General features: G+C 37.3%; 1 protein-coding gene across 1 annotated transcript in view; it reads left to right on the forward strand.

Annotated features, from left to right (window-relative positions):
* LOC133523650 (methanethiol oxidase) overlaps nt 1–15,667 on the forward strand; it is a 28,119-nt gene extending 12,452 nt beyond the window's left edge. Inside the window, exons 4-11 of the mRNA XM_061859324.1 lie at nt 4,799–4,958; nt 5,076–5,184; nt 5,271–5,468; nt 12,185–12,282; nt 12,466–12,650; nt 13,762–13,911; nt 14,850–14,968; nt 15,553–15,667. Coding sequence (XP_061715308.1) covers nt 4,799–4,958; nt 5,076–5,184; nt 5,271–5,468; nt 12,185–12,282; nt 12,466–12,650; nt 13,762–13,911; nt 14,850–14,968; nt 15,553–15,604 — 1,071 coding nt within the window. The 3' untranslated portion in view covers nt 15,605–15,667. The remainder of the gene's footprint in view (nt 1–4,798; nt 4,959–5,075; nt 5,185–5,270; nt 5,469–12,184; nt 12,283–12,465; nt 12,651–13,761; nt 13,912–14,849; nt 14,969–15,552) is intronic.
* The last annotated feature ends 328 nt before the right edge of the window (nt 15,668–15,995 follow it).

The following is a 15,995-nucleotide window of genomic DNA, read 5'->3' on the forward strand; positions in this document are numbered from 1 at the left end:
TCTTCAAATAATGACCTGCTCATTATTTTGAAATTTTTATAAAGCTATATTTAAAAACTTTTCCCGATCTAGTGATAAAAAAGTTCATTTTTACGACGAAGCACAAACAAGATTGAGCGTGTGTCCGTGACTGACGATATTAATTTTAAACTTTTAACCATAAAATTGCATTTTTAAGTAGTTGTGCAAATTATTAATTCTTCGAGCCAAGGGGGCCAATTCGAACGTACACATTGACATCAAAGTGATGTCATTTAGTTGTCATTCGCACGTGTATTTTGCTTGTACTTCTCCGTACATGTATTGGCGCGAACGAGACGCACGGGCGAATGGTAACAAAATGTCGAAGTTAAGTCAAAGGTCCCACTTTGACGCTTACTATAAGAAAGAGATTTGCTTGTACTTTTATACGAATAACCTGTCAAAGCGTCCTTATGGCAAGTGACAAAGTGAGACTTTTGGCTTGGAAACGACACAAATAATATCATTTAAATATCATTTTGATGTCAAAATGTAAGTTTGAAACGGTCTCAAGGGCAGTGTATGAATTTCTCGCTTCGAAAAATATTCTAATCGCAACGTCTGTACCTATCAGCTCCCAGGACGATATTAGGCAAGTTTTTTGTTTATTAATTGTTATTGAAAGAAACATAATATGCCCTACGAATAATAAATAAATAAATAAATATTATAGGACATTATTACACAAATTGACTAAGTCCCACAGTAAGCTCAATAAGGCTTGTGTTGAGGGTACTTAGACAACGATATATATAATATATAAATATTTATAAATACTTAAATACATAGAAAACACCCATGACTCAGGAACAAATATCCATGCTCATCACACGAATAAATACCCTTACCAGGATTTGAACCCGGGACCATCAGCTTCGTAGGCAGGGTCACTACCCACTAGGCCAAACCGGTCGTCGAATAAGTAATGTTTGAATCATAGGAACACTTAAAAACTACCTTATTATATATAGAATGAGAGCAAGATAAGTCTGTAGTGATTTTGACAGCCTCTGGGCCTCTGGACTGTGCAAGTTTTATTAAACTTCCATGAAATTATGACGTATAAATAACACTTGCACAGTCTGGGCTATCAAAATCGCTACACACTTATCTTAGTCTAACTCTAGTTTACTTCTACAACAAAAGGGTTTTTAAGAGATTTAATGGTAAATTATGATACAAGTGTGCTAAGTTGGTCATTACACACGAGGCGACAACAAAACAATACAAAACAAAACAATAGTGCGCGCGAACTGTAAGCGAGCGCGCAATAAGAAAGCCGATGTGGGTAATGACCAATGCACACGCGTTTCATACGACGTTTTACAACACACTTGCGAGGAAAAAACAAAACTTACAAATTAGATTATTTTTCGTCAAAACAGTAAAAGTACAATTTTCAAAATGGTGGCTTACAGTTTTAACATCGAAAGATTGAAGAAAGCTATCAATACGTTTTCCAAGAAAGCCTAGGCGTTTTTGCTGATTTTCCATTGAATAAAAGTTTCATATGCCATTTATTTTTCACCCGATTTTGATGGTAAAAGGCTATCGTTCTCGGCTCTTGCCTCTATTAGTATTACTGGCAGCGTCAATTTTATGTGTTCCTCATTTTCATTTTAACATATAAATAATTTAATATATAAACTAAAAACGCAAAATTATTCCAATTTTATGACAAATACGGAAAATGGCTGTCGCGTTATTTTTAGGGTTCCGTAGCCAAATGGCAAAAAACGGAACCCTTATAGATTCGTCATGTCCGTCTGTCTGTCCGATTATGTCACAGCCACTTTTTTGTTTATGTACGATTCCTGGCAACGTCTGTACCTATCAGCTCCCAGGACGATATTAGGCAAGTTTTTTGTTTATTAATTGTTATTGAAAGAAACATAATATGCCCTACGAATAATAAATAAATAAATAAATATTATAGGACATTATTACACAAATTGACTAAGTCCCACAGTAAGCTCAATAAGGCTTGTGTTGAGGGTACTTAGACAACGATATATATAATATATAAATATTTATAAATACTTAAATACATAGAAAACACCCATGACTCAGGAACAAATATCCATGCTCATCACACGAATAAATACCCTTACCAGGATTTGAACCCGGGACCATCAGCTTCGTAGGCAGGGTCACTACCCACTAGGCCAAACCGGTCGTCGAATAAGTAATGTTTGAATCATAGGAACACTTAAAAACTACCTTATTATATATAGAATGAGAGCAAGATAAGTCTGTAGTGATTTTGACAGCCTCTGGGCCTCTGGACTGTGCAAGTTTTATTAAACTTCCATGAAATTATGACGTATAAATAACACTTGCACAGTCTGGGCTATCAAAATCGCTACACACTTATCTTGGTCTAACTCTAGTTTACTTCTACAACAAAAGGGTTTTTAAGAGATTTAATGGTAAATTATGATACAAGTGTGCTAAGTTGGTCATTACACACGAGGCGACAACAAAACAATACAAAACAAAACAATAGTGCGCGCGAACTGTAAGCGAGCGCGCAATAAGAAAGCCGATGTGGGTAATGACCAATGCACACGCGTTTCATACGACGTTTTACAACACACTTGCGAGGAAAAAACAAAACTTACAAATTAGATTATTTTTCGTCAAAACAGTAAAAGTACAATTTTCAAAATGGTGGCTTACAGTTTTAACATCGAAAGATTGAAGAAAGCTATCAATACGTTTTCCAAGAAAGCCTAGGCGTTTTTGCTGATTTTCCATTGAATAAAAGTTTCATATGCCATTTATTTTTCACCCGATTTTGATGGTAAAAGGCTATCGTTCTCGGCTCTTGCCTCTATTAGTATTACTGGCAGCGTCAATTTTATGTGTTCCTCATTTTCATTTTAACATATAAATAATTTAATATATAAACTAAAAACGCAAAATTATTCCAATTTTATGACAAATACGGAAAATGGCTGTCGCGTTATTTTTAGGGTTCCGTAGCCAAATGGCAAAAAACGGAACCCTTATAGATTCGTCATGTCCGTCTGTCTGTCCGATTATGTCACAGCCACTTTTTTGTTTATGTACGATTCCAATGCGCGCAAGGCAAAGGCGCGAACGAAATCGACAAACAGCCTATTAAAAGAATGTATAAAAGCTAATATTTTCGTATTTCTATTCGACGGATGGAGATCAAATCGACAAAATGTTATGTTTATTGATTAATGTAATTTACGAGATAATTTAATCTAAAAATTATGTTTGGTGTGATAAAACCTCTTTGAACTAACATTTGAAACCTAATAAATAGTTGGTTAAAAATATGTATTACTCGACTAAATTAAGAAGGCTCCATTTCCATGCATATTGTTGGCAATCAGTTACCTTCTTAATTCAGTCGGATAATATAATGAAAAAGCACGAGTGTTTAATATCTAGGATTAAGAGCCAAAAATCGGTGGAATAAAAACGTCGTTTTGAGCATGTGTGTTGAAAATTTATATTAAGAGGGAATAAAAGCTTTGCGATCCTAACGACATATCGGTACTTCTTCGATGTAATGCCATTTTGGGAGAAAACGGTTTCCACTAACTAAATCTTTACAAATCACTTTGATTTTAATGTTGATCGCTTTAGGTTTCGCTGTATTGAAAAAAAGTGTTTTTTTTTTGTTGTTTTGCAAATTTGAAAAATGGAAAACCTATAAACCTAGTTTTTCATTGTCAATAACATATTAAATTAAAAATCATGGAGATTGGAAAATATTTAGAAGTGGTAAAACATTTTCTTTTTTTGTATAGACGATTACGTGCTACTCGTATACTTCCCTCGTAACTACTAGAGATAACTTCATAAAATATTCAATTAACTTTTCTCATACTAGTAAAACAACAACGGGGAATGGAAAAGTTCGCTCGAGTCATTGACTGGTAATTATTAACGCCTTGCCGGCCATAGAAACATTTCCCATATATATATTACTTTATCGATCATCGCTCAACTCCATAATTGCCGAGGGCGTCACATAGTTCGGAAGTGAAATTTCGCGCAACTAGCTCCGAAACCCATCTCGAATCTGTCGCCAAACTTCAAACATTCCAACTCATGCCAGACAGTTCGCGAACTCGTTATATTGGCTGTTAAACCTTGCGTTATCCTTTTCACACACTTTTCCGCCAGTTTGAACTTTGAATTTTACGATTTACATATTCGGAAAGCGGAGGTATTTCTAATATCGACTTAGTGAAAACAGCTTGTGTCATTATTAAAAATACCCTTTAGTCAATACCTACCTGACAGTTTAGCAACATCAATGTGATTCACAAATTGTATAGTATGCTTAACTCGCTTCCTGTAGATATCTCAAAGTTAAAGGAATTTAAGCTAAATTTTACGCTGCACCGTCTGCAAGACGGGACACTTTTTCTGTACTTGAAACTTAAATAAGAAAAATGGGACACATATGTACCAGAGTTGTTATCTTTTATTATATTGTCCTATTATATATAAAAAATATATTTAAATAAAAAACAGTCATATATTTTTGCCAAAATATCTTGGTACTTACCAAAGAGGATCAAACTAGTATTATACAATGTAACATTTATTTTCTAAAAACTATGTTACTTACTTCAAAAGATAAAGTTTCCGAGCAGTACTCTTTTATGACTTCACGAGCAACCGGCGACGCATTTTATTTTCCATTAGGCGAAACAATGTTTGTCCAAACTGCTTAATATTCTCACCTCCGTTCCTTTATCGAGTGTTCATAGCCCCTTTATCTCGTTACTAGGTAATCGACGGCTCGGAGATGAGGTCATTCAACTGCAGTTTCCCTCACACGACGCACTGCCTAGCATCTGGCGAAATCATGATCTCAACGATGGGCGATAAAGACGAAAACGGGAAAGGGGATTTCGTCCTCATCGACTCGCAGACTTTGAAAGTGACAGGTGAATGCTTGCGGACGTGCCTTTGGCCCGTTTTGACGAAGGGGAGAGATTATTCAATAGATTATGCCACACGCTTCGTACTTCTGCCTACCTCTTGACATTTTGCTTTATTTTTAGGGACGTGGACAAAAGGAAAAACTGCGCAGTTCGGTTATGACTTTTGGTATCAGCCTTACCATGACGCTATGATATCTACGGAATGGGGTACACCCAAATATTTTAAAACGTAAGATTTTATTAAATAATTATCTTTATTTTATACTTTGATAGCTCTTAAAGATATTTTCTAAATAAATCAATTTTGCATTAAAGTGGCTTCCACCCTGATGACGTGCCCAATCCGAAGAGATACGGCTCATCCTTAAATATGTACAAGTGGTCAACGCGTGAGTTGCAACAAGTCATAGATCTGGGCAAAGAGGGGACGGCTCCCCTTGAGGTCAGATTTCTCCATGATCCTAAAGCCGCATTGGGATTTGTCGGATGCGGCGTCGAGGCTAACGTTTTCAGGTAAGAGATTTGTAAGGATTCAGGGCTGAATATTCGATACATGCCTTTGTCTCTTTTTCTTTGGTATTATCTGTAATTTGGTTGGTATTTTTTGTGATTTACGAATATTCTAACCAATAATATAATAAAAATGGCAAAATAGCCGACATTCTATCGCCGCGCTTATCGCGGAGGACATGATACCGCGAATATTATATTCTGACACCTCGCGCTATTATTTAACCGCGATTATAAATGGATTGAGTACATTATTGGATACATGCGTGAAATGACATTATTGCTATAATTACATTTTAAACAAAAAAATATAAATGAAAATGAAAATTACATTAACTAAATAAATAACATAGTTCGTGTCATTCAGGATGACGCGCAGATTTGTCAAATCTAACCTTTAATATCATGAAAATACGAGGCACATAAGATATCAAGGCACGGGTTCGTTGTGAATGCCACGATCTATGTGTACCTAACTCTAAGAAACATAATCGAAATCCATTCACTCATAAGTAACACAATCGTATCGTTATAATTACGTTGATGTCGCAATGGCCGCAGATATCATCACCTGCGTGCGACGGGACGAAACGCAACTCTTGTTGTGGCAGTAATATAAAAGAGTGATAGACACAATAGAAGTTTTTTAACTGAGAAATGAAAGTTACTCATTTCTGTCAAGATAGTTCAGCGGGCGAACGCAGTGAGCGCCAATAGTCCGAGACTGAAATGGGGTGCCTTTTACCCGAGTTAAACACTCTACTTTTCGTTTCGCATACGAGGAAAGTAAAATATATGTGTATTAAAAATTACTTTTATAGTATTCCTTGAGGGTACTTTCAATTAACAATTAAGAGCCCTTAATCCTTGGAGCGTTCTCCGATTTCACGAAATAACGCTCGATAGATGGCGTTGGCGCTCGGTACGCGAGCGCCGGCAACGCGACGCGCGTTTCAATGCAGACTAGAATAATCTTGATAGTTTTCAATATAATTTCAAGCAACATTAATTTTAGTGTCATATGATATCATATGGGCACTCTTTATTTTATTGTATATGCACAGTAGTTTTTTTTTTTATGTACACTACTACTAAGTGTACAGACTACAGAGTGTACTATAACCCTTGCTCTTTATTCTGTCTCTTTCACACCAATGGAAAATGAAGAAGTTACTAAATGACTGCAGGTATAAATAAAGTATATTAGTGCGATAGAGAGACAGATAGTGTTTCGTTGTCGTATCGTAAAAGATTGGCATGTTGGCCACACACTTGCTTAGTGCCTAGCCAAAATACCAATCGTTTGCGTATATTAGTGCGATAGAGAGAGAGTAGTGTTTCGTTGTCGTATCGTAAACGATTGGCATGTTGGCTACGCACCCATGATACCTAGCCAAGAAGCCAATCGATTGCGCATATTAGTGCGATAGAGAGACAGATAGTGTTTCCTTGTCGTATCGTAAACGTTTGGCATGTTGGCTACGCACCCATGCTGCCCAGCCAAGATGCCAATCGTTTGTGCATATTAGTACGAGAGAGAGACAGATAGTGTTTCGTTGTCGTATCGATTGGCATGGTGGCTACGCACCCATGCTGCGTAGTCAAGATGCCAATCGTTTGCGCACATTAGTGCTATAGAGTTTCAGTGTTATTTGAAATCACGTTAGGGTTTGTATTATTATTTTTGACCCGAATGAAGTCCATCCAGGTTCTTATGATGGAGTCAGGAGTTGGTCACCAGAACTCCTAATCTACTCATTATAATTCCATCGTGCTTGGGCTCAAAAGATTTGCCCTGACGAACACCATCGATCTAGATGAAGTCCAGGGTCTCATGATGGAGTCAGGAGTAGGTCACTAGAACTCCTAATCTACTCATTATAATTCCATCGTATTCGAGCTCAATAGATTTGCCCTGACGAGTACCATCGATCTAAATGAAGTCCAGGGTCTCATGATGGAGTCAGGAGTTGGTCACCAGAACTCCTAATCTACTCATTATAATTCCATCGTGTTTGGGCTCAAAAGATTTGCCCTGACGAGTACCATCGATCTAGATGAAGTCCAGGGTCTCATGATGGAGTCAGGAGTTGGTCACCATAATTCCTAATCTACTCATCATAACTCTATCGTGTTTGGGCTCAATAGATTTGCCCTCACGAGCACCATCAATCTAGATGATGTTCAGGGACTCATGATGGAGTCAGGAGTTGGTCACTAGAACTCCTAATCTACTCATTATAATTCCATCGTGTTTGGGCTCAAAAGATTTGCCCTGACGAGTACCATCGATCTAAATGAAGTCCAGGGTCTCATGATGGAGTCAGGAGTTGGTCACCAGAACTCCTAATCTACTCATTATAATTCCATCGTGTTTGGGCTCAAAAGATTTGCCCTGACGAGTACCATCGATCTAGATGAAGTCCAGGGTCTCATGATGGAGTCAGGAGTTGGTCACCATAATTCCTAATCTACTCATCATAACTCTATCGTGTTTGGGCTCAATAGATTTGCCCTCACGAGCACCATCAATCTAGATGATGTTCAGGGTCTCATGATGGAGTCAGGAGTTGGTCACTAGAACTCCTAATCTACTCATTATAATTCCATCGTGTTTGGGCTCAAAAGATTTGCCCTGACGAGTACCATCGATCTAAATGAAGTCCAGGGTCTCATGATGGAGTCAGGAGTTGGTCACCAGAACTCCTAATCTACTCATTATAATTCCATCGTGTTTGGGCTCAAAAGATTTGCCCTGACGAGTACCATCGACCTAGATGAAGTCCAGGGTCTCATGATGGAGTCAGGAGTTGGTCACCATAATTCCTAATCTACTCATCATAACTCCATCGTGTTTGGGCTCAATAGATTTGCCCTCACGAGCACCATCAATCTAGATGATGTTCAGGGTCTCATGATGGAGTCAGGAGTTGGTCACTAGAACTCCTAATCTACTCATTATAATTCCATCGTGTTTGGGCTCAAAAGATTTGCCCTGACGAGTACCATCGATCTAGATGAAGTCCAGGGTCTCATGATGGAGTCAGGAGTTGGTCACCTTAATTCCTAATCTACTCATCATAACTCCATCGTGTTTGGGCTCAATAGATTTGCCCTCACGAGCACCATCAATCTAGATGATGTTCAGGGTCTCATGATGGAGTCAGGAGTTGGTCACTAGAACTCCTAATCTACTCATTATAATTCCATCGTGCTTGGGCTCAAAAGATTTGCCCTGACGAGTACCATCGATCTAGATGAAGTCCAGGGTCTCATGATGGAGTCAGGAGTTGGTCACCAGAACTCCTAATCTACTCATTATAATTCCATCAGGTTTGGGCTCAAAAGATTTGCCCTGGGCCTCATCTAGATTGATGGTGCTCGTCAGGGCAACTCTATTGAACCCAAACACGATGGAGTTATGATGAGTAGATTAGGAGTTCTGGTGACCAGCTCCTGACTCCATCATGAGACCCTGGACCTCATCTAGATTGAAGGTGCTCGTCAGGGCAACTCTATTGAGCCCAAACACGATGGAGTTATGATGAGTAGAGTAGGAGTTCTGGTGACCAACTCCTGACTCCATCATGAGACCCTGGACCTCATCTAGATCGATGGTGCTCATCAGGGCAAATCTTTTGAGCCCAAACACGTTGGAATTATAATGAGTAGATTAGGAGTTCTAGTGACCAACTCCTGACTCCATCATGAGACCCTGGACTTTATCTAGATTGAGGATGCTCTTCAGGGCAAATCTATTGAGCCCGAACACGATGAGGTTATGATGAGTAGTTTAGGAGTTCTGGTGACCAACTCCTGACTCCATCATGAGACCCTGGGCCTCATCTAGATCGGTGGTGTTCATCAGGGCAAATCTATTGAGCCCAAACACGATGGAGTTATGATGAGTAGATTAGGAGTTCTGGTGACCAGCTCCTGACTCCATCATGAGACCCTGGACCTCATCTAGATTGAAGGTGCTCATCAGGGCAACTCTGTTGAGCCCAAACACGATGGAATTATAATGAGTAGATTAGGAGTTCTAGTGACCAATTCCTGACTCCATCATGAGACCCTGGACCTCATCTAGATCGATGGTGCTCATCAGTGCAAATCTTTTGAGCCCAAACACGTTGGAATTATAATGAGTAGATTAGGAGTTCTAGTGACCAACTCCTGACTCCATCATGAGACCCTGGACTTTACCTAGATTGATGATGCTCTTCAGGGCAAATCTATTGAGCCCGAACACGATGAGGTTATGATGAGTAGTTTAGGAGTTCTGGTGACCAACTCCTGACTCCATCATGAGACCCTGGGCCTCATCTAGATCGATGGTGTTCATCAGGGCAAATCTATTGAGCCCAAACACGATGGAGTTATGATGAGTAGATTAGGAGTTCTGGTGACCAGCTCCTGACTCCATCATGAGACCCTGGACCTCATCTAGATTGATGGTGCTCGTCAGGGCAACTCTATTGAACCCAAACACGATGGAGTTATGATGAGTAGATTAGGAGTTCTGGTGACCAGCTCCTGACTTCATCATGAGACCCTGGACCTCATCTAGATTGAAGGTGCTCATCAGGGCAACTCTGTTGAGCCCAAACACGATGGAATTATAATGAGTAGATTAGGAGTTCTAGTGATCAACTCCTGACTCCATCATGAGACCCTGGACCTCATCTAGATCGATGGTGTTCGTCAGGGCAAATCTTTTGAGCCCAAACACGATGGGATTATAATTAGTAGATTAGGAGTTCTGGTGACCAACTCCTGACTCCATCATGAGAACTTGGACTTCATCCGGGTCAAAAAATAATAATGCAAACCCTAACGTAATTTCAAGTGAAAATGCATTTTTCAGAAAATCGCAGCCAAATAACACTAGACCTTACTCATAGTGTTGTGTTCCTGCCGGTGAGTAAGGTTGCCAGAGCTCAACGAGGGGCGGGAGGGGGTTAGGGTCGGCAACGCGCATGTAACTCCTCTGGAGTTGCAGGCGTACATATGCGGGCCGTATGCTTGTTTGCCACCGACTTAGTATTAAAAAAAAAAGTAACACTGAAAATCCATCAATAAGCGAGTCTGTTAGGCATACTGTAAAAAATGAACTTTTATTAAGATTTTCTAATCGCAGTATATAGCACTTCTCGGAACTCCGTAGCTGATTACGATCGCAACGAATGCCTGACAATCGAGCACAGGTCCGTCCTCTAAGCGCGCTCCGCGCAGACTGAGAGCGGGGCGTCGCTGCTGCGTGATTTATACGTGTTTTAAAAAAATATAAATTTACGCCAATGTAGGTCCCATAGTTACGATTTTTTTTTTATAGGTTAACATAAAGTTACAGTTTGCTATAATATTATTTTTAAAGCAAAATATGCGTACAATTTGCGGAAATAAAATATAATAAAACCCTGTTTTCGCCAAAAAAATGAAGAAAACTCGGAAGGTATTTTATCAGTTTTTTCAATGAATCTTCGATTGTTAATCATTCCAGCCCCTCGTACGAGATATGTTGAATCAAATTGTAGTCATTCATGTACCAAATGATTCTTGTTTATAGCAAAATTGAGAACCGAAACGCCACATCTCACTGCAAAATTTGGAAAAGGCTCCCAAAAAACCTCATTAAAAAAGAGGTTTAAAAGAGAAAATGAAAATTTGAACTGTTGGAGCCCCTAGTTTAGGAAACGATTATTTAAGTACGTTATCAGTTTTTGAATAAATACTAATAGTTACGTCGTAATCTTGAATGAAAAAGGAAGCATTTTACAAAATACGCTCGTCTGTAGGAATAAGGACTCTTAAGGTCGTTATTTATTAAATGGGGAGTTAAATTCAGAATGTAAATTATACTCCAAATCCATTTATAGTAATATGAAATTGCTTATCGTAATATAAAAGAAAAAAAGAAACCTATTGGGAAAGTAAATTGCTCGTAGTACAAAAACGAATCATTTTCTGCACACTTTTAGAACAACAACGACCCACTTTATGAGATGTATGAGAGATGAAAAGCGTTTTTTTGTCGTAGCGCAATCGATTGAAATCTTGGCTAGGCACTTCTGGTATAAACTACTTAAGTCATTTTAATGAATTGTTTTATATACGTATCTACATTCCACATACGTTCACGTTTAGATAAAAAAAAATATTTAGGGACCATAATGTTGTATCCGCAGCATATGTAGACTTCGCCAGGTGAACAAGAACTCACAATCAGCTACATACAAGCTCACAAAACAATACAGCGCTAAAATCTGCAACAGGCTTAGTCAACTTACTTTTTCTAAAATTATACGTAAAAAATTTGAAAGATATAATTAGTTATTTGTTGTCTAATTAATGTAATTATTAGATTGTATGATAAAGTCATGGATAATTATAAATAAAGAAATGCTAAAATCGTACATTCGAATGACATTATCATTCGGTCGAATAATAACAAAAGACAAGCGCTTTAATATGTCATATCGTGAGCGGTAAGAGCGACCATATTTAATACTCTTCAACTAAAGATGCCTTTTCTACTTGTTAGTTTCTATATTTGAATACGAAAGTTTCAGCTATCAAATGAGAACATTTGGTTACACAGTTTCAAAGCAGTCAGTAATGTAGTGACCAAAGTGAAACCAGCAAAACTTTCTCAATTAGGAATCGGACGCGACAAACAAAAAAAAGCCTTACATCCCTTAACTTTAAATTCTTTTCAGATTCAAAAAGACCTCCGATGGGAAGTGGAGAGCTGATAAAATCATTGATGTGCCAGCAAAAAAAGTATTGCAAGATGGCGTAGAAACCGAGCTTAATGGTAACGATTCTCCTTACTGTCGCAATTACTGGTACCGTCATTTATTTGTTACATACAAATAAAAAAGTACTAGTTAAACCAGAAATGATTTGAAACTCCCTAACTTATTAATTTTCCTTCGGATTTCAGCGAAACTTTTGCCGGTAAATGGGTCTGACAGTTTTATTAACTTTTTCCCCTCAGGATTGATGACCGACATCCTGCTGTCATTGGATGACAAGTATTTATACTTCACGTGCTGGCTGCATGGGGACGTGCGTCAGTATGACGTGTCGGATCCGGAAAATCCAAAGCTAACCGGCCAGGTCTTCTTGGGAGGGCAGATTGCTAGTAAAAACTTAACTGTTGTTGAAGATAAGGACAATAAGGTAAAAATTATTATTTGATAAGGGAGGGGATTCTTTAAGTGAGATCTAAAGCGTTGTGAGGGTTTAAAGGCTTGAGAGACAAAAAAACTTTGTAAACTGTAACATTGAAAATATACCTCACTGCGGCAAGGAAATTTAAATTGATAATTTTAAGTATTTATCATTCAAAATCATCTCTTAAAAGGCCAAAGCTTTTTACTTATGCATGGAATCAAATAAAGTAACAATTTCCTTCGATATTTGTCTGCATTTTTCCACATGTATGTATTATTTATTATTAGAATTATTTGTACTTACCTACATATATTCAATGCAATCGACTTTCAGTATTTAAGATAACAATAACTAATTATAGTTACACTTACGTTAGTTGGGTATTAATACACTTTGCCTCATGATTTGTACCTTCATATACTGTATGTGTCGTGAAATAAATGATTGTATGTATAATACTCGTTGAGAGGGCCACATGACTTTACAGTATTTCATAGTGCCACGTCATTCGTTGTGTTCTGCCTCGCTGCTCTCGTATTGTTTCGTAAATTACTTTGTTCTGTTGTTCCTTAGTTTTTCGGCTGGGATTGTGCGAAACAAATAATGTGCACGAAATATAAATAGTCAAAGGCAGCTTGTTTGATATTGTGCTCCAGATTATACAAATATAAACATAAATAGATCTGCATTTGTTCTGCAAATAAAATCATTATTAACCACAAAAATTTTGTTGCTTGGAAGACAAAGGTTGTGTAAAAGTGATCGCTTTTTAGCGATAAGAAAGACGATTAATTTACCTTCATTGTACCGCTTTCTTTCATTGATTTAATATGGGTAATAAATATGTAATACTTATCATTTGTGTCGTTGTACTGTAAAATTTATGCAAACAATACTCTTTAAGTAATTTTTATTGGACCATTTTAACAGGTTTTAATGTCGAAACTTTCTGTCGAGCAGCTATAGTTTTATTTCGCTATGATATGGATTCATTTGCAACTTTTTGGTTTAACTAATTTAACAATCATAATATAACGATTATGAACTAGATGTCGCGCGAAAGATTAAAAAGTCAGTTAAACCGTAAAAATATTTTAACTGGTTTCTTCATTTCTAGGGTCCGTATAAGCAAGTGACGGTGAAAGGCAAGACTCTGCAAGGCAGCCCGCAAATGCTACAGCTATCTCTTGACGGCAAGAGACTTTATGTGTCGTGCTCGCTTTTCTCACCTTGGGATAAACAGTTCTATCCGAAAACCAGTGAAGAGGTATAAGATTTAATTATTTTATTTTTATTTTACACACTTGAAAATTTAGAAAGAACTTTGCACAAGGCGGCATAATTATAACGATTTTTATCGACACTCCCTTAATTCGCCTGTACCTACAAATACCTAATAAAAACAATATTTAGACATGAGAACACTAAGCTTTACTTAATTTTGTATAACTAAGTCTGTTGGCAATATTATTAATAATGCCCCTTTCATTTTATTTCATGGGAATGCCCTGAATTTTCTCCAAAAATACTGCTTGGCCTTTATTAAATTTCGCATTACTGCGAGTATGTGCGGGGTGCGTGGTATTTCCAAGACATTATTCAAGTTTAGTTGTTATTTAGGACATTATCCCTAATAATATAAAAAAACGAGTATAATTTATTTACCATGTTATTTTATTCAGCAATGTATACAAGTGTATTAAATTGCTCAAAATGTATTAAGCATACAAACGATTAATTGGTAATTCAGGCGTTTATGAATAACGTCATAAAAACTATAGCAGTTTTAATTGCTACTTAAGAGGAAAGGAGACAGCCGCTTCTCCATACAATTATACAAATTCCTTTCTGAATATTAAAATGATGAAAAATATTTTTACACAATTTAATGTATATGAACCATAGCTAAGCCCCTACGTCTGATTTTTTAAATTTTTTAGATTTTTGTAAAAATTAGGAGCTTAAAAACAGATTTCATACAATATTTAAATGCTCACAACTCTTATAATATTTAAAAAATTGAAATTAAAAATCAAACATAGGGACATAGCTGTGGTTGATGTAATACAAATTGTGTCAAAATATTTTCAATATTGTTATCCAGAGAGGGAAATGAGAACTACGTTTGTATGAAAAGGCGATTTAGCGCGGGTCCTCCCGTTTCGTCTTAAAATACTATCACTTAGTATAGCATATTTGATTCAGGGCGGCTGGATCGTGAAACTGGACATTGATACCGAAAACGGAGGTATGACTCTGGACCCCAACTTCCTCATTGACTTCGGACGAGAACCCAACGGGCCAGTCTTGCCGCATGAAATGAGGTCAGAAAAAATTAAACTATTTTCAAAACTTTGAGTCCGACCAAACTAACTCTGCGTGGAATTTTGAACTGCATTCAGAGTGTGGCGATGTCATCATTTATGTAAAATTTCTATGAAAATATGACCTTTATAATGCCACCACCTCACTTTCTTCTGTTAAAGTGGGTGCTAAGTTAGCTTGCCTGGTTGTTCTTATAATGGCTTGAACTATCCGCATTTAAAAAAATATACATCTGCTCTTGATGGTTTATGAAATATAGCCTGTCATTAAAACAAACATATACTAACGACATAGTAAAGTTTAGTAATATGTAATAGCTGACTTACGATTGACATATATCCTTCGAGCACGGTACCCTCAAAAACCGTCAAACTTTCTAAGTAACCTAACCCAGGGGCGTTCTCCGTAGTGACGAAATGCCATTTTTAACCCTATCGTTTACATATACACGTAGTTACAGAATCGATATTCACTCTAGAATATGATAGGTACCTATATATTATATACCTTCCTACATAACACGCTTGATACGAATTCTCCCCTTTTATACAATACAGCGTTTGAATCAATTTCCTTTTTGCAGGTATCCAGGAGGGGACTGCACTTCAGACATTTGGCTTGCTGATAGTTTATGAAATTGTTATATTTTACGATATTTCAAATATCTTTAGGTTATCATATTAAAGTGTACTCTTTTACCTGGCTTATATTCACATGTACTCACGAGCTCTATTATAAATGATTTAAGGATAACTCACGCTACAACGGCCCGGGTCTGGGCCCAGGCAACCGACACTTCGTTTTCTATGACAGTTGATCGGTGATCTCGTAATGCTTTCTGTAGAAAACGAAGTGTCGAATGCCTCGGCATGGACCCGGGCCATTCTAACATGAATCATCCTTTATGTTTGCCATTTCATTTGTATAAATAATTAAAAAATTGTAAACCTTCTAACTTTTATTATAAATACCTTGTTATAGAAAAAAAAAATCTTAAGTATTTGTTTTGCCTTATTCCGAGATATA

Source organism: Cydia pomonella, chromosome 12 (assembly GCF_033807575.1).
Source record: "Cydia pomonella isolate Wapato2018A chromosome 12, ilCydPomo1, whole genome shotgun sequence".
Classification (NCBI taxonomy): Eukaryota; Metazoa; Arthropoda; class Insecta; order Lepidoptera; family Tortricidae; genus Cydia; species Cydia pomonella.